The 20,195-nt window shown below is 36.0% G+C and overlaps 2 protein-coding genes across 2 annotated transcripts in view; both read right to left on the bottom strand.

The window, feature by feature from the left end:
* Nucleotides 1-20,195, bottom strand: part of LOC118768190 (zinc finger protein 665-like) — a 360,963-nt gene that overhangs the window by 236,654 nt on the left and 104,114 nt on the right. The gene's annotated exons all lie outside the window — the stretch shown is intronic.
* Nucleotides 3,571-20,195, bottom strand: part of LOC115224969 — a gene marked incomplete at its 3' end in the record, with an annotated part of 31,131 nt that continues 14,506 nt past the window's right edge. The window contains 17 exon segments of the mRNA XM_029795898.2: nucleotides 3,571-3,992; nucleotides 3,995-4,447; nucleotides 4,450-4,596; nucleotides 4,681-4,888; nucleotides 4,890-5,098; nucleotides 5,101-5,436; nucleotides 5,439-5,750; nucleotides 5,753-6,778; nucleotides 6,945-7,340; nucleotides 7,424-9,967; nucleotides 10,051-11,698; nucleotides 11,773-13,289; nucleotides 13,292-13,888; nucleotides 13,891-14,214; nucleotides 14,298-14,927; nucleotides 14,930-16,222; nucleotides 16,225-17,675. Coding sequence (XP_029651758.2) covers nucleotides 3,571-3,992; nucleotides 3,995-4,447; nucleotides 4,450-4,596; nucleotides 4,681-4,888; nucleotides 4,890-5,098; nucleotides 5,101-5,436; nucleotides 5,439-5,750; nucleotides 5,753-6,778; nucleotides 6,945-7,340; nucleotides 7,424-9,967; nucleotides 10,051-11,698; nucleotides 11,773-13,289; nucleotides 13,292-13,888; nucleotides 13,891-14,214; nucleotides 14,298-14,927; nucleotides 14,930-16,222; nucleotides 16,225-17,675 — 13,513 coding nt within the window.

The raw sequence follows: 20,195 nt of genomic DNA, 5'->3' as shown, positions 1-20,195 counted from the left end.
TCACACTGATATGGTTTTTCACCAGTATGAATGCGATTGTGAGTAACAACAAATGACCATTATGAGAGAATGATTTACCACAGATATCACACTGATATGGTTTTTCACCAGTATGAATGCGATTGTGAGTAACCAAATGACCATTATGAGAGAATGATTTACCACAGATATCACACTGATATGGTTTTTTCACCAGTATGAATGCGATTGTGAGTAACCAAATGACCATTATGAGAGAATGATTTACCACAGATATCACACTGATATGGTTTTTCACCAGTATGAATGCGATTGTGAGTAACCAAATGACCATTATGAGAGAATGATTTACCACAGATATCACACTGATATGGTTTTTCACCAGTATGAATGCGATTGTGAGTAACCAAATGACCATTATGAGAGAATGATTTACCACAGATATCACACTGATATGGTTTTTCACCAGTATGAATGCGATTGTGAGTAACCAATGACGATTATGAGAGAATGATTTACCACAGATATGACAATGATAAGGTTTCTCACCAGTATGAATGCGATTGTGTGTAACCAAATAACTATTATGAGAGAATGATTTACCACAGATCTCCCGATGATATGGTTTTTCTCCTGTATGAATACGCTTGTGTAAAGTCCAAGATATTGCTTTGAGAGAATGATTTACCACAGATATCACAATGATAAGGTTTCTCTCCTGTATGTGTACGTATGTGATCAGTTAAGATATGCTTACAGAGAATGATTTACCACAGATCTCACAATGATAAGGTTTCTCTCCTGTATGTGTACGTTTGTGTCTAGCAATGTCACTACTGTAAGAAAATGATTTTCCACAGATATTACAGTGATATGGCTTTTTCTCGTTATCAAGGTTTTCTGATTCAGTTAATTATTCATTTTGAGAGAATCACTTATCATACACTTCACAATGATAAAGTGTTTTTCATTTCCATGAATACATTTCTGTTCACTTTTGTCACTTCATTCGGATAACACTTAATGCAATGTTTCTTCCATACATTCCACAGAAAGAATAATATTTCACTGTTCCTTGTTATAGACTGTATTTGTATACAGAGGTAGACTTATTCATGAATGCTCCTTATAAATATATCGTCTTCCTTTAGGTGATGAGAATATCAAAGACACTTCTGAATGGAGAGATTTCCTTCACGTCAACATGTTCTGATATTCTGAAATAGGAAAAGAAGCAGTAAGATAAAACTGGATAGTTGACCAACATAGTAAAACATTGCAGATTTTATATCACTACCATTGTCATGCATTTACTGTCCATGCTTGCATAAGTAGATGAGTTGGAAGGTGTTAGAAGCTAATGGGATGGATGGACTAGCTAAAACAAAAATATAGTGGGCATAACATGACCAGAGTATGAGTTGATGCCATCCAGAATTTCGCAGAGCAAAGTTGCCACAAGTGAAACCATTATGAGAGAATGATTTACCACAGATATCACCTGATATGGTTTTTCACCGTATGAATGCGATTGTGAGTAACCAAATGACCATTATGAGAGAATGATTTACCACAGATATCACACTGATATGGTTTTTCACCAGTATGAATGCGTTTGTGAGTAACCACAAATGACCATTTGAGAGAATGATTACCACAGATATCACACTGATATGGTTTTTCACCAGTATGAATGCGATTGTGAGTAACCAAATGACCATTATGAGAGAATGATTTACCACAGATTCACATGATATGGTTTTTCACCAGTATGAATGCGATTGTGAGTAACCAAATGACCATTATGAGAGAATGATTTACCACAGATATCACACTGATATGGTTTTTCCAGTATGAATGCGTTTGTGAGTAACCAAATGACCATTATGAGAGAATGATTTACCACAGATATCACACTGATATGGTTTTTCACCAGTATGAATGCGATTGTGAGTAACCAAATGACCATTATGAGAGAATGATTTACCACAGATATCACACTGATATGGTTTTTCACCAGTATGAATGCGATTTGTGAGTAACCAAATGACCATTATGAGAGAATGATTTACCACAGATTTCACACTGATATGGTTTTTCACCAGTATGAATGCGATTGTGAGTAACCAAATGACCATTATGAGAGAATGATTTACCACAGATATCACAATGATATGGTTTTTCACCAGTATGAATGCTTTGTGAGTAACCAAATGACCATTATGAGAGAATGATTTACCACAGATTTCACACTGATATGGTTTTCACCAGTATGAATGCGATTGTGAGTAACCAAATGACCATTATGAGAGAATGATTTACCACAGATATCACACTGATATGGTTTTTCACCAGTATGAATGCGATTGTGAGTAACCAAATGACCATTATGAGAGAATGATTTACCACAGATATCACACTGATATGGTTTTCACCAGTATGAATGCGATTGTGTAGTAACCAAATGACCATTATGAGAGAATGATTTACCACAGATATCACACTGATATGGTTTTTCACCAGTATGAATGCGATTGTGAGTAACCAAATGACCATTATGAGAGAATGATTTACACACAGATATCACACTGATATGGTTTCACCAGTATGAATGCGTTTGTGAGTACCAAATGACCATTTGAGAGAATGATTACCACAGATATCACACTGATATGGTTTTTCACCAGTATGAATGCGTTTGTGAGTAACCAAATGACCATTATGAGAGAATGATTTACCACAGATTCACACTGATATGGTTTTTCACAGTATGAATGCGATGTGAGTAACCAAATGACCATTATGAGAGAATGATTTACCACAGATATCACACTGATATGGTTTTTCACCAGTATGAATGCGTTTGTGAGTAACCAAATGACCATTATGAGAGAATGATTTACCACAGATATCACTGATAGGGTTTCACCAGTATGAATGCGATTGTGAGTAACCAAATGACCATTATGAGAGAATGATTTACCACAGATATCACACTGATATGGTTTTTCACCAGTAGAATGCATTGTGAGTAACCAAATGACCATTATGAGAGAATGATTTACCACAGATATCACACTGATATGGTTTTTCACCAGTATGAATGCGATGTGAGTAACCAAATGACGATTATGAGAGAATGATTTACCACAGATATCACACTGATATGGTTTTTCACCAGTATGAATGCATTTGTGAGTAACCAAATGACCATTATGAGAGAATGATTTACCACAGATTCACACTGATATGGTTTTTCACCAGTATGAATGCGATTGTGAGTAACCAAATGACATTATGAGAGAATGATTTACCACAGATATCACACTGATATGGTTTTTCACCAGTATGAATGCGATTGTGAGTAACCAAATGACCATTATGAGAGAATGATTTACCACAGATATCACACTGATATGGTTTTTCACCAGTATGAATGCGATTGTGAGTAACCAAATGACCATTATGAGAGAATGATTTACCACAGATATCACACTGATATGGTTTTTCACCAGTATGAATGCGATTGTGAGTAACCAAATGACCATTATGAGAGAATGATTTACCACAGATATACACACTGATAGGTTTTTCACCAGTATGAATGCGATTGTGAGTAACCAAATGACCATTATGAGAGAATGATTTACCACAGATATCACACTGATATGGTTTTTCACCAGTATGAATGCGTTTGTGAGTAACCAAATGACCATTATGAGAGAATGATTTACCACAGATATCACACTGATATGGTTTTTCACAAGTATGAATGCGATTGTGAATAACCAAATGACCATTATGAGAGAATGATTTACCACAGATATCACACTGATATGGTTTTTCACCAGTATGAATGCGTTTGTGAGTAAATAAATGACCATTATGAGAGAATGATTTACCACAGATATCACACTGATATGGTTTTTCACCAGTATGAATGCGTTTGTGAGTAACCAAATGACCATTATGAGAGAATGATTTACCACAGATATCACACTGATATGGTTTTCACCAGTATGAATGCGATTGTGAGTAACCAAATGACCATTATGAGAGAATGATTTACCACAGATATCACACTGATATGGTTTTTCACCAGTATGAATGCGATTGTGAGTAACCAAATGACCATTATGAGAGAATGATTTACCACAGATATCACACTGATATGGTTTTTCACCAGTATGAATGCGATTGTGAGTAACCAAATGACCATTATGAGAGAATGATTTACCACAGATATCACACTGATATGGTTTTTCACCAGTATGAATGCGATTGTGAGTAACCAAATGACCATTATGAGAGAATGATTTACCACAGATATCACACTGATATGGTTTTTCACCAGTATGAATGCGATTGTGAGTAACCAAATGACCATTATGAGAGAATGATTTACCACAGATATCACACTGATATGGTTTTTCACCAGTATGAATGCGATTGTGAGTAACCAATGACCATTATGAGAGAATGATTTACCACAGATATCACACTGATATGGTTTTTCACCAGTATGAATGCGATTGTGAGTAACCAAATGACCATTATGAGAGAATGATTTACCACAGATATCACACTGATATGGTTTTTCACCAGTATGAAGCGATTGTGAGTAACCAAATGACCATTATGAGAGAATGATTTACCACAGATATCACACTGATATGGTTTTTTCACCAGTATGAATGCGATTGTGAGTAACCAAATGACCATTATGAGAGAATGATTTACCACAGATATCACACTGATATGGTTTTTCACCAGTATGAATGCGATTGTGAGTAACCAAATGACCATTATGAGAGAATGATTTACCACAGATATCACACTGATATGGTTTTTCACCAGTATGAATGCGATTGTGAGTAACCAAATGACCATTATGAGAGAATGATTTACCCACAGATATCACACTGATATGGTTTTTCACCAGTATGAATGCGATTGTGAGTAACCAAATGACCATTATGAGAGAATGATTTACCACAGATATCACACTGATATGGTTTTTCACCAGTATGAATGCGATTGTGAGTAACCAAATGACCATTATGAGAGAATGATTTACCACAGATATCACACTGATATGGTTTTTCACCAGTATGAATGCTTTGTGAGTAACCAAATGACCATTATGAGAGAATGATTTACCACAGATATCACACTGATATGGTTTTTCACCAGTATGAATGCGATTGTGAGTAACCAAATGACCATTATGAGAGAATGATTTACCACAGATATCACACTGATATGGTTTTTCACCAGTATGAATGCGATTGTGAGTAACCAAATGACCATTATGAGAGAATGATTTACCACAGATATCACACTGATATGGTTTTTCACCAGTATGAATGCGATTGTGAGTAACCAAATGACCATTATGAGAGAATGATTTACCACAGATATCACACTGATATGGTTTTTCACCAGTATGAATGCGTTGTGAGTAACCAAATGACCATTATGAGAGAATGATTTACCACAGATATCACACTGATATGGTTTTTCACCAGTATGAATGCGATTGTGAGTAACCAAATGACCATTATGAGAGAATGATTTACCACAGATATCACACTGATATGGTTTTTCACCAGTATGAATGCGATTGTGAGTAACCAAATGACCATTATGAGAGAATGATTTACCACAGATATCACACTGATATGGTTTTTCACCAGTATGAATGCGATTGTGAGTAACCAAATGACCATTATGAGAGAATGATTTACCACAGATATCACACTGATATGGTTTTCACCAGTATGAATGCGATTGTGAGTAACCAAATGACCATTATGAGAGAATGATTTACCACAGATATCACACTGATATGGTTTTTCACCAGTATGAATGCGATTGTGAGTAACCAAATGACCATTATGAGAGAATGATTTACCACAGATATCACACTGATATGGTTTTTCACCAGTATGAATGCGATTGTGAGTAACCAAATGACCATTATGAGAGAATGATTTACCACAGATATCACACTGATATGGTTTTTCACCAGTATGAATGCGATTGTGAGTAACCAAATGACCATTATGAGAGAATGATTTACCACAGATATCACACTGATATGGTTTTTCACCAGTATGAATGCGATTGTGAGTAACCAAATGACCATTATGAGAGAATGATTTACCACAGATATCACACTGATATGGTTTTTCACCAGTATGAATGCGATTGTGAGTAACCAAATGACCATTATGAGAGAATGATTTACCACAGATATCACACTGATATGGTTTTTCACCAGTATGAATGCGTTTGTGAGTAACCAAATGACCATTATGAGAGAATGATTTACCACAGATATCACACTGATATGGTTTTTCACCAGTATGAATGCGTTTGTGAGTAACCAAATGACCATTATGAGAGAATGATTTACCACAGATATCACACTGATATGGTTTTTCACCAGTATGAATGCGATTGTGAGTAACCAAATGACCATTATGAGAGAATGATTTACCACAGATATCACACTGATATGGTTTTTCACCAGTATGAATGCGTTTGTGAGTAACCAAATGACCATTATGAGAGAATGATTTACCACAGATATCACACTGATATGGTTTTTCACCAGTATGAATGCGATTGTGAGTAACCAAATGACCATTATGAGAGAATGATTTACCACAGATATCACACTGATATGGTTTTTCACCAGTATGAATGCGATTGTGAGTAACCAAATGACCATTATGAGAGAATGATTTACCACAGATATCACACTGATATGGTTTTTCACCAGTATGAATGCGTTGTGAGTAACCAAATGACCATTATGAGAGAATGATTTACCACAGATATCACACTGATATGGTTTTTCACCAGTATGAATGCGATTGTGAGTAACCAAATGACCATTATGAGAGAATGATTTACCACAGATATCACACTGATATGGTTTTTCACCAGTATGAATGCGTTGTGAGTAACCAAATGACCATTATGAGAGAATGATTTACCACAGATATCACACTGATATGGTTTTTCACCAGTATGAATGCGATTGTGAGTAACCAAATGACCATTATGAGAGAATGATTTACCACAGATATCACACTGATATGGTTTTTCACCAGTATGAATGCGATTGTGAGTAACCAAATGACCATTATGAGAGAATGATTTACCACAGATATCACACTGATATGGTTTTTCACCAGTATGAATGCGATTGTGAGTAACCAAATGACCATTATGAGAGAATGATTTACCACAGATATCACACTGATATGGTTTTTCACCAGTATGAATGCGATTGTGAGTAACCAAATGACCATTATGAGAGAATGATTTACCACAGATATCACACTGATATGGTTTTTCACCAGTATGAATGCGATTGTGAGTAACCAAATGACCATTATGAGAGAATGATTTACCACAGATATCACACTGATATGGTTTTCACCAGTATGAATGCGATTGTGAGTAACCAAATGACCATTATGAGAGAATGATTTACCACAGATATCACACTGATATGGTTTTTCACCAGTATGAATGCGATTGTGAGTAACCAAATGACCATTATGAGAGAATGATTTACCACAGATATCACACTGATATGGTTTTTCACCAGTATGAATGCGATTGTGAGTAACCAAATGACCATTATGAGAGAATGATTTACCACAGATATCACACTGATATGGTTTTTCACCAGTATGAATGCGTTTGTGAGTAACCAAATGACCATTATGAGAGAATGATTTACCACAGATATCACACTGATATGGTTTTTCACCAGTATGAATGCGATTGTGAGTAACCAAATGACCATTATGAGAGAATGATTTACCACAGATATCACACTGATATGGTTTTTCACCAGTATGAATGCGATTGTGAGTAACCAAATGACCATTATGAGAGAATGATTTACCACAGATATCACACTGATATGGTTTTTCACCAGTATGAATGCGATTGTGAGTAACCAAATGACCATTATGAGAGAATGATTTACCACAGATATCACACTGATATGGTTTTTCACCAGTATGAATGCGATTGTGAGTAACCAAATGACCATTATGAGAGAATGATTTACCACAGATATCACACTGATATGGTTTTTCACCAGTATGAATGCGTTTGTGAGTAACCAAATGACCATTATGAGAGAATGATTTACCACAGATATCACACTGATATGGTTTTTCACCAGTATGAATGCGTTTGTGAGTAACCAAATGACCATTATGAGAGAATGATTTACCACAGATATCACACTGATATGGTTTTTCACCAGTATGAATGCGATTGTGAGTAACCAAATGACCATTATGAGAGAATGATTTACCACAGATATCACACTGATATGGTTTTTCACCAGTATGAATGCGATTGTGAGTAACCAAATGACCATTATGAGAGAATGATTTACCACAGATATCACACTGATATGGTTTTTCACCAGTATGAATGCGTTTGTGAGTAACCAAATGACCATTATGAGAGAATGATTTACCACAGATATCACACTGATATGGTTTTTCACCAGTATGAATGCGATTGTGAGTAACCAAATGACCATTATGAGAGAATGATTTACCACAGATATCACACTGATATGGTTTTTCACCAGTATGAATGCGTTTGTGAGTAACCAAATGACCATTATGAGAGAATGATTTACCACAGATATCACACTGATATGGTTTTTCACCAGTATGAATGCGATTGTGAGTAACCAAATGACCATTATGAGAGAATGATTTACCACAGATATCACACTGATATGGTTTTTCACCAGTATGAATGCGATTGTGAGTAACCAAATGACCATTATGAGAGAATGATTTACCACAGATATCACACTGATATGGTTTTTCACCAGTATGAATGCGTTTGTGAGTAACCAAATGACCATTATGAGAGAATGATTTACCACAGATATCACACTGATATGGTTTTTCACCAGTATGAATGCGATTGTGAGTAACCAAATGACCATTATGAGAGAATGATTTACCACAGATATCACACTGATATGGTTTTTCACCAGTATGAATGCGATTGTGAGTAACCAAATGACCATTATGAGAGAATGATTTACCACAGATATCACACTGATATGGTTTTTCACCAGTATGAATGCGTTTGTGAGTAACCAAATGACCATTATGAGAGAATGATTTACCACAGATATCACACTGATATGGTTTTTCACCAGTATGAATGCGTTTGTGAGTAACCAAATGACCATTATGAGAGAATGATTTACCACAGATATCACACTGATATGGTTTTTCACCAGTATGAATGCGATTGTGAGTAACCAAATGACCATTATGAGAGAATGATTTACCACAGATATCACACTGATATGGTTTTTCACCAGTATGAATGCGATTGTGAGTAACCAAATGACCATTATGAGAGAATGATTTACCACAGATATCACACTGATATGGTTTTTCACCAGTATGAATGCGTTTGTGAGTAACCAAATGACCATTATGAGAGAATGATTTACCACAGATATCACACTGATATGGTTTTTCACCAGTATGAATGCGATTGTGAGTAACCAAATGACCATTATGAGAGAATGATTTACCACAGATATCACACTGATATGGTTTTTCACCAGTATGAATGCGTTTGTGAGTAACCAAATGACCATTATGAGAGAATGATTTACCACAGATATCACACTGATATGGTTTTTCACCAGTATGAATGCGATTGTGAGTAACCAAATGACCATTATGAGAGAATGATTTACCACAGATATCACACTGATATGGTTTTTCACCAGTATGAATGCGTTTGTGAGTAACCAAATGACCATTATGAGAGAATGATTTACCACAGATATCACACTGATATGGTTTTTCACCAGTATGAATGCGATTGTGAGTAACCAAATGACCATTATGAGAGAATGATTTACCACAGATATCACACTGATATGGTTTTTCACCAGTATGAATGCATTGTGAGTAACCAAATGACCATTATGAGAGAATGATTTACCACAGATATCACACTGATATGGTTTTTCACCAGTATGAATGCGATTGTGAGTAACCAAATGACCATTATGAGAGAATGATTTACCACAGATATCACACTGATATGGTTTTTCACCAGTATGAATGCGATTGTGAGTAACCAAATGACCATTATGAGAGAATGATTTACCACAGATATCACACTGATATGGTTTTTCACCAGTATGAATGCGTTTGTGAGTAACCAAATGACCATTATGAGAGAATGATTTACCACAGATATCACACTGATATGGTTTTTCACCAGTATGAATGCGATTGTGAGTAACCAAATGACCATTATGAGAGAATGATTTACCACAGATATCACACTGATATGGTTTTTCACCAGTATGAATGCGATTGTGAGTAACCAAATGACCATTATGAGAGAATGATTTACCACAGATATCACACTGATATGGTTTTTCACCAGTATGAATGCATTTGTGAGTAACCAAATGACCATTATGAGAGAATGATTTACCACAGATATCACACTGATATGGTTTTTCACCAGTATGAATGCGTTTGTGAGTAACCAAATGACCATTATGAGAGAATGATTTACCACAGATTTCACACTGATATGGTTTTTCACCTGTATGAATGCGATTGTGAGTAACCAAATGACCATTATGAGAGAATGATTTACCACAGATATCACACTGATATGGTTTTTCACCAGTATGAATGCATTTGTGAGTAACCAAATGACCATTATGAGAGAATGATTTACCACAGATATCACACTGATATGGTTTTTCACCAGTATGAATGCGATTGTGAGTAACCAAATGACCATTATGTGAGAATGATTTACCACAGATATCACACTGATATGGTTTTTCACCAGTATGAATGCGTTTGTGAGTAACCAAATGACCATTATGAGAGAATGATTTACCACAGATATCACACTGATATGGTTTTTCACCAGTATGAATGCGATTGTGAGTAACCAAATGACCATTATGAGAGAATGATTTACCACAGATATCACACTGATATGGTTTTTCACCAGTATGAATGCATTTGTGAGTAACCAAATGACCATTATGAGAGAATGATTTACCACAGATATCACACTGATATGGTTTTTCACCAGTATGAATGCGATTGTGAGTAACCAAATGACCATTATGAGAGAATGATTTACCACAGATATCACACTGATATGGTTTTTCACCAGTATGAATGCGATTGTGAGTAACCAAATGACCATTATGAGAGAATGATTTACCACAGATATCACACTGATATGGTTTTTCACCAGTATGAATGCGTTTGTGAGTAACCAAATGACCATTATGAGAGAATGATTTACCACAGATATCACACTGATATGGTTTTTCACCAGTATGAATGCGATTGTGAGTAACCAAATGACCATTATGAGAGAATGATTTACCACAGATATCACACTGATATGGTTTTTCACCAGTATGAATGCGTTTGTGAGTAACCAAATGACCATTATGAGAGAATGATTTACCACAGATATCACACTGATATGGTTTTTCACCAGTATGAATGCGATTGTGAGTAACCAAATGACCATTATGAGAGAATGATTTACCACAGATATCACACTGATATGGTTTTTCACCAGTATGAATGCGTTTGTGAGTAACCAAATGACCATTATGAGAGAATGATTTACCACAGATATCACACTGATATGGTTTTTCACCAGTATGAATGCGTTTGTGAGTAACCAAATGACCATTATGAGAGAATGATTTACCACAGATTCACACTGATATGGTTTTTCACCAGTATGAATGCGATTGTGAGTAACCAAATGACCATTATGAGAGAATGATTTACCACAGATATCACACTGATATGGTTTTTCACCAGTATGAATGCGATTGTGAGTAACCAAATGACCATTATGAGAGAATGATTTACCACAGATATCACACTGATATGGTTTTTCACCAGTATGAATGCGTTTGTGAGTAACCAAATGACCATTATGAGAGAATGATTTACCACAGATATCACACTGATATGGTTTTTCACCAGTATGAATGCGATTGTGAGTAACCAAATGACCATTATGAGAGAATGATTTACCACAGATATCACACTGATATGGTTTTTCACCAGTATGAATGCGTTTGTGAGTAACCAAATGACCATTATGAGAGAATGATTTACCACAGATATCACACTGATATGGTTTTTCACCAGTATGAATGCGATTGTGAGTAACCAAATGACCATTATGAGAGAATGATTTACCACAGATATCACACTGATATGGTTTTTCACCAGTATGAATGCGTTTGTGAGTAACCAAATGACCATTATGAGAGAATGATTTACCACAGATATCACACTGATATGGTTTTTCACCAGTATGAATGCGTTTGTGAGTAACCAAATGACCATTATGAGAGAATGATTTACCACAGATTTCACACTGATATGGTTTTTCACCAGTATGAATGCGATTGTGAGTAACCAAATGACCATTATGAGAGAATGATTTACCACAGATATCACACTGATATGGTTTTTCACCAGTATGAATGCGTTTGTGAGTAACCAAATGACCATTATGAGAGAATGATTTACCACAGATATCACACTGATATGGTTTTTCACCAGTATGAATGCGATTGTGAGTAACCAAATGACCATTATGAGAGAATGATTTACCACAGATATCACACTGATATGGTTTTTCACCAGTATGAATGCGTTTGTGAGTAACCAAATGACCATTATGAGAGAATGATTTACCACAGATATCACACTGATATGGTTTTTCACCAGTATGAATGCGATTGTGAGTAACCAAATGACCATTATGAGAGAATGATTTACCACAGATATCACACTGATATGGTTTTTCACCAGTATGAATGCATTTGTGAGTAACCAAATGACCATTATGAGAGAATGATTTACCACAGATATCACACTGATATGGTTTTTCACCAGTATGAATGCGATTGTGAGTAACCAAATGACCATTATGAGAGAATGATTTACCACAGATATCACACTGATATGGTTTTTCACCAGTATGAATGCGATTGTGAGTAACCAAATGACCATTATGAGAGAATGATTTACCACAGATATCACACTGATATGGTTTTTCACCAGTATGAATGCGATTGTGAGTAACCAAATGACCATTATGAGAGAATGATTTACCACAGATATCACACTGATATGGTTTTTCACCAGTATGAATGCGTTTGTGAGTAACCAAATGACCATTATGAGAGAATGATTTACCACAGATTCACACTGATATGGTTTTTCACCAGTATGAATGCGATTGTGAGTAACCAAATGACCATTATGAGAGAATGATTTACCACAGATATCACACTGATATGGTTTTTCACCAGTATGAATGCGTTTGTGAGTAACCAAATGACCATTATGAGAGAATGATTTACCACAGATATCACACTGATATGGTTTTTCACCAGTATGAATGCGATTGTGAGTAACCAAATGACCATTATGAGAGAATGATTTACCACAGATATCACACTGATATGGTTTTTCACCAGTATGAATGCGTTTGTGAGTAACCAAATGACCATTTTGAGAGAATGATTTACCACAGATATCACACTGATATGGTTTTTCACCAGTATGAATGCGTTTGTGAGTAACCAAATGACCATTATGAGAGAATGTTTTACCACAGATTTCACACTGATATGGTTTTTCACCAGTATGAATGCGATTGTGAGTAACCAAATGACCATTATGAGAGAATGATTTACCACAGATATCACACTGATATGGTTTTTCACCAGTATGAATGCGTTTGTGAGTAACCAAATGACCATTATGAGAGAATGATTTACCACAGATATCACACTGATATGTTTTTCACCAGTATGAATGCGATTGTGAGTAACCAAATGACCATTATGAGAGAATGATTTACCACAGATATCACACTGATATGGTTTTTCACCAGTATGAATGCGTTTGTGAGTAACCAAATGACCATTATGAGAGAATGATTTACCACAGATATCACACTGATATGGTTTTTCACCAGTATGAATGCGATTGTGAGTAACCAAATGACCATTATGAGAGAATGATTTACCACAGATATCACACTGATATGGTTTTTCACCAGTATGAATGCATTTGTGAGTAACCAAATGACCATTATGAGAGAATGATTTACCACAGATTCACACTGATATGGTTTTTCACCAGTATGAATGCGATTGTAAGTAACTAAATGACCATTATGAGAGAATGATTTACCACAGATATCACACTGATATGGTTTTTCACCAGTATGAATGCGATTGTGAGTAACCAAATGACCATTATGAGAGAATGATTTACCACAGATATCACACTGATATGGTTTTTCACCAGTATGAATGCCTTTGTGAGTAACCAAATGACCATTATGAGAGAATGATTTACCACAGATTTCACTCTGATATGGTTTTTCACCAGTATGAATGCGATTGTGAGTAACCAAATGACCATTATGAGAGAATGATTTACCACAGATATCACACTGATATGGTTTTTCACCAGTATGAATGCGTTTGTGAGTAACCAAATGACCATTATGAGAGAATGATTTACCAGAGATATCACACTGATATGGTTTTTCACCAGTATGAATGCGATTGTGAGTAACCAAATGACCATTATGAGAGAATGATTTACCACAGATATCACACTGATATGGTTTTTCACCAGTATGAATGCGTTTGTGAGTAACCAAATGACCATTATGAGAGAATGATTTACCACAGATATCACACTGATATGGTTTTTCACCAGTATGAATGCGTTTGTGAGTAACCAAATGACCATTATGAGAGAATGATTTACCACAGATTTCACACTGATATGGTTTTTCACCAGTATGAATGCGATTTGAGTAACCAAATGACCATTATGAGAGAATGATTTACCACAGATATCACACTGATATGGTTTTTCACCAGTATGAATGCGTTTGTGAGTAACCAAATGACCATTATGAGAGAATGATTTACCACAGATTTCACACTGATATGGTTTTTCACCAGTATGAATGCGATTGTGAGTAACCAAATGACCATTATGAGAGAATGATTTACCACAGATATCACACTGATATGGTTTTTCACCAGTATGAATGCGTTTGTGAGTAACCAAATGACCATTATGAGAGAATGATTTACCACAGATATCACACTGATATGGTTTTTCACCAGTATGAATGCGATTGTGAGTAACCAAATGACCATTATGAGAGAATGATTTACCACAGATATCACACTGATATGGTTTTTCACCAGTATGAATGCGTTTGTGAGTAACCAAATGACCATTATGAGAGAATGATTTACCACAGATATCACACTGATATGGTTTTTCACCAGTATGAATGCGATTGTGAGTAACCAAATGACGATTATGAGAGAATGATTTACCACAGATATCACACTGATATGGTTTTTCACCAGTATGAATGCATTTGTGAGTAACCAAATGACCATTATGAGAGAATGATTTACCACAGATTTCACACTGATATGGTTTTTCACCAGTATGAATGCGATTGTGAGTAACCAAATGACCATTATGAGAGAATGATTTACCACAGATATCACACTGATATGGTTTTTCACCAGTATGAATGCGATTGTGAGTAACCAAATGACCATTATGAGAGAATGATTTACCACAGATATCACACTGATATGGTTTTTCACCAGTATGAATGCGTTTGTGAGTAACCAAATGACCATTATGAGAGAATGATTTACCACAGATTTCACACTGATATGGTTTTTCACCAGTATGAATGCGATTGTGAGTAACCAAATGACCATTATGAGAGAATGATTTACCACAGATATCACACTGATATGGTTTTTCACCAGTATGAATGCGTTTGTGAGTAACCAAATGACCATTATGAGAGAATGAGTTACCACAGATATCACACTGATATGGTTTTTCACCAGTATGAATGCGATTGTGAGTAACCAAATGACCATTATGAGAGAGTGATTTACCACAGATATCACACTGATATGGTTTTTCACCAGTATGAATGCGTTTGTGAGTAACCAAATGACCATTATGAGAGAATGATTTACCACAGATATCACACTGATATGGTTTTTCACCAGTATGAATGCGTTTGTGAGTAACCAAATGACCATTATGAGAGAATGATTTACCACAGATTCACACTGATATGGTTTTTCACCAGTATGAATGCGATTGTGAGTAACCAAATGACCATTATGAGAGAATGATTTACCACAGATATCACACTGATATGGTTTTTCACCAGTATGAATGCGTTTGTGAGTAACCAAATGACCATTATGAGAGAATGATTTACCACAGATATCACACTGATATGGTTTTTCACCAGTATGAATGCGATTGTGAGTAACCAAATGACCATTATGAGAGAATGATTTACCACAGATATCACACTGATATGGTTTTTCACCAGTATGAATGCGTTTGTGAGTAACCAAATGACCATTATGAGAGAATGATTTACCACAGATTTCACACTGATATGGTTTTTCACCAGTATGAATGCGATTGTGAGTAACCAAATGACCATTATGAGAGAATGATTTACCACAGATATCACACTGATATGGTTTTTCACCAGTATGAATGCATTTGTGAGTAACCAAATGACCATTATGAGAGAATGATTTACCACAGATATCACACTGATATGGTTTTTCACCAGTATGAATGCGATTGTGAGTAACCAAATGACCATTATGAGAGAATGATTTACCACAGATATCACACTGATATGGTTTTTCACCAGTATGAATGCGATTGTGAGTAACCAAATGACCATTATGAGAGAATGATTTACCACAGATATCACACTGATATGGTTTTTCACCAGTATGAATGCGATTGTGAGTAACCAAATGACCATTATGAGAGAATGATTTACCACAGATATCACACTGATATGGTTTTTCACCAGTATGAATGCGTTTGTGAGTAACCAAATGACCATTATGAGAGAATGATTTACCACAGATATCACACTGATATGGTTTTTCACCAGTATGAATGCGATTGTGAGTAACCAAATGACCATTATGAGAGAATGATTTACCACAGATATCACACTGATATGGTTTTTCACCAGTATGAATGCGATTGTGAGTAACCAAATGACCATTATGAGAGAATGATTTACCACAGATATCACACTGATATGGTTTTTCACCAGTATGAATGCGATTGTGAGTAACCAAATGACCATTATGAGAGAATGATTTACCACAGATATCACACTGATATGGTTTTTCACCAGTATGAATGCGATTGTGAGTAACCAAATGACCATTATGAGAGAATGATTTACCACAGATATCACACTGATATGGTTTTTCACCAGTATGAATGCGATTGTGAGTAACCAAATGACCATTATGAGAGAATGATTTACCACAGATATCACACTGATATGGTTTTTCACCAGTATGAATGCGATTGTGAGTAACCAAATGACGATTATGAGAGAATGATTTACCACAGATATGACAATGATAAGGTTTCTCACCAGTATGAATGCGATTGTGTGTAACCAAATAACTATTATGAGAGAATGATTTACCACAGATCTCCCGATGATATGGCTTCTCTCCTGTATGAATACGCTTGTGTAAAGTCAAGATATTGCTTTGAGAGAATGATTTACCACAGATATCACAATGATAAGGTTTCTCTCCTGTATGTGTACGTATGTGATCAGTTAAGATATTGCTTACAGAGAATGATTTACCACAGATCTCACAATGATAAGGTTTCTCTCCTGTATGTGTACGTTTGTGTCTAGCAATGTCACTACTGTAAGAAAATGATTTTCCACAGATATTACAGTGATATGGCTTTTTCTCGTTATCAAGGTTTTCTGATTCAGTTAAATTATTCATTTTGAGAGAATCACTTATCATACACTTCACAATGATAAAGTGTTTTTCATTTCCATGAATACATTTCTGTTCACTTTTGTCACTTCATTCGGATAACAACTTAATGCAATGTTTCTTCCATACATTCCACAGAAAGAATAATATTTCACTGTTCCTTGTTATAGACTGTATTTGTATACAGAGGTAGACTTATTCATGAATGCTCCTTATAAATATATCGTCTTCCTTTAGGTGATGAGAATATCAAAGACACTTCTGAATGGAGAGATTTCCTTCACGTCAACATGTTCTGATATTCTGAAATAGGAAAAGAAGCAGTAAGATAAAACTGGATAGTTGACCAACATAAGTAAATAAACATTGCAGATTTTATATCACTACCATTGTCATGCATTTACTGTCCATGCTTGCATAAGTAGATTGAGTTGGAAGGTGTTAGAAGCTAATGGGAATGGAGCTAGCTAAAACAAAAATATAGTGGGCATAACATGACCAGAGTAGTGAGTTGATGCCATCCAGAATTTCGCAGAGCAAAGTTGCCACAAGTGAAATGCTGACTAATTAAAACTCCCACTTCTCTTCATGGGCACTGAACTTACCTCTAGGATCCATGCGTGCCCACACTGATGGGCTGGAGAATGACATAGCAAAACCGTGCTATGGTGTAACAACTAAAATAGCTTTCCTGACTTGCTACAATATTAAATACTGGTAGAATCTCTAAGATGCCGAATTAATTGCTTAACAGCATTTCGTTCGTAAATAGCTTTGTCAAACTAGAGATAAAAGCAATCAGGAATGGGAGTGTGTCTGTGCATTGTTTATTTCTCTTCAATCAGGTACACACTGTGAGGGCGAGTACGATCGATCATTTGAGCATCCAGATGCCCCTCCCACCTAACCAGGAGTCCCTTCTCTGAAGACCAGCTTGCTAGCTAGCCCACAGTGAAGGTCCCTCTTTATATTTCGTCTGTCATGAGTTGGTGCCCCAAACGTCATTCTTTTCCAAGTATGACTTTCACTGAGGTCGACTTTCATCCTTTCGAGGTAAATAAAACAAGCGGTAGAGCACTCGAGTCCCTGAAATTAATTTGTCCCCTTCCTATAAATTTCAGGTTTTGTACTTAAAAATACAAAAAAAAAATCATTATTATTATTATTATCATCAACATTAATATTTTATAAACCCCAAAAAGTACAGTCGGCTCATGGAGCAAAATCCTGACTCCAAATACATCTTACAATTTCATGAGTCCTTCATTATAAAAAGGGGCAATGTTAATCATTCTCCTTCCTGTCGAAGGTGTAACGATCACTCATGGAAATGGAGACACACGTCTTTGTGAGCAGGGAGGATCTACTCAGTAGAATCAATAGCTGCAAACCCTCTGAAGACCTCACGGGTTGTGTCCGGGTAGAATTGATATAATTCGCCTCTACCCATCTATAGACAGAGATTTTCTTGTGGGGTGCTTGTAAAGACAAGAACATTACATACGTTGGTGAGACATCTAGAAGCATTGCAGGGGGATGAAATAAAAATTAGAGGCAGCATAACCCCATAACCAGTCTGCCATACTCTACCAAAGGTACTACTCAAAAAGAATGGTCCTGGTGCGTGCACTCGTGCTAGTCCGTCATGACTGGTCGATCCTTCAACGACTACCTAGCGCGAGTATGCAAATTAACAGATGCGCGCATAATAATATATGTATATAATGGCTGAATATATATCAAATAAAATGGGTTTTGTCTAAAACAAAGTAAATAAAAGACTCAACAAAAGAAATTACTTACTTTGTGTTTTATTTTCTTTGTTTAAAAAATATTACTTGTTAAAAAAACCTCAAACATGTCTAGGGCATGCGAGTGTGATTTTTAGTCGCGCACTCGCGTTACGTAGTCTTTGTAAGATCGACTAGTCACGACTAGCTAGCACCAGGACCACGCTTGTAGAAAAGTACCCATATATATATATATATATATATATATAGTGGCACAGCTACGATTATCACCGCCTATGCCCCACATGTGGGGCGACCAAATGATCAGAAGGACCACATTTATGATACCCTTCTACAGGCTACCTCAAAGACTAGTAGCAAGGACTTCATCTTTGTGGGTGGAGACTTTAATGGGCATGTTGGGCGGGAATCGGGTATCTTCACTGGGGTACACGGTGGCCATGGTATTGGCACCAGAAATGATGAGGGAACTAGACTACTGGAATTCT

Source organism: Octopus sinensis, linkage group LG27 (genome assembly GCF_006345805.1).
Source record: "Octopus sinensis linkage group LG27, ASM634580v1, whole genome shotgun sequence".
Taxonomy (NCBI): Eukaryota; Metazoa; Mollusca; class Cephalopoda; order Octopoda; family Octopodidae; genus Octopus; species Octopus sinensis.
This window is presented reverse-complemented; position numbering and strand designations above follow the sequence as displayed.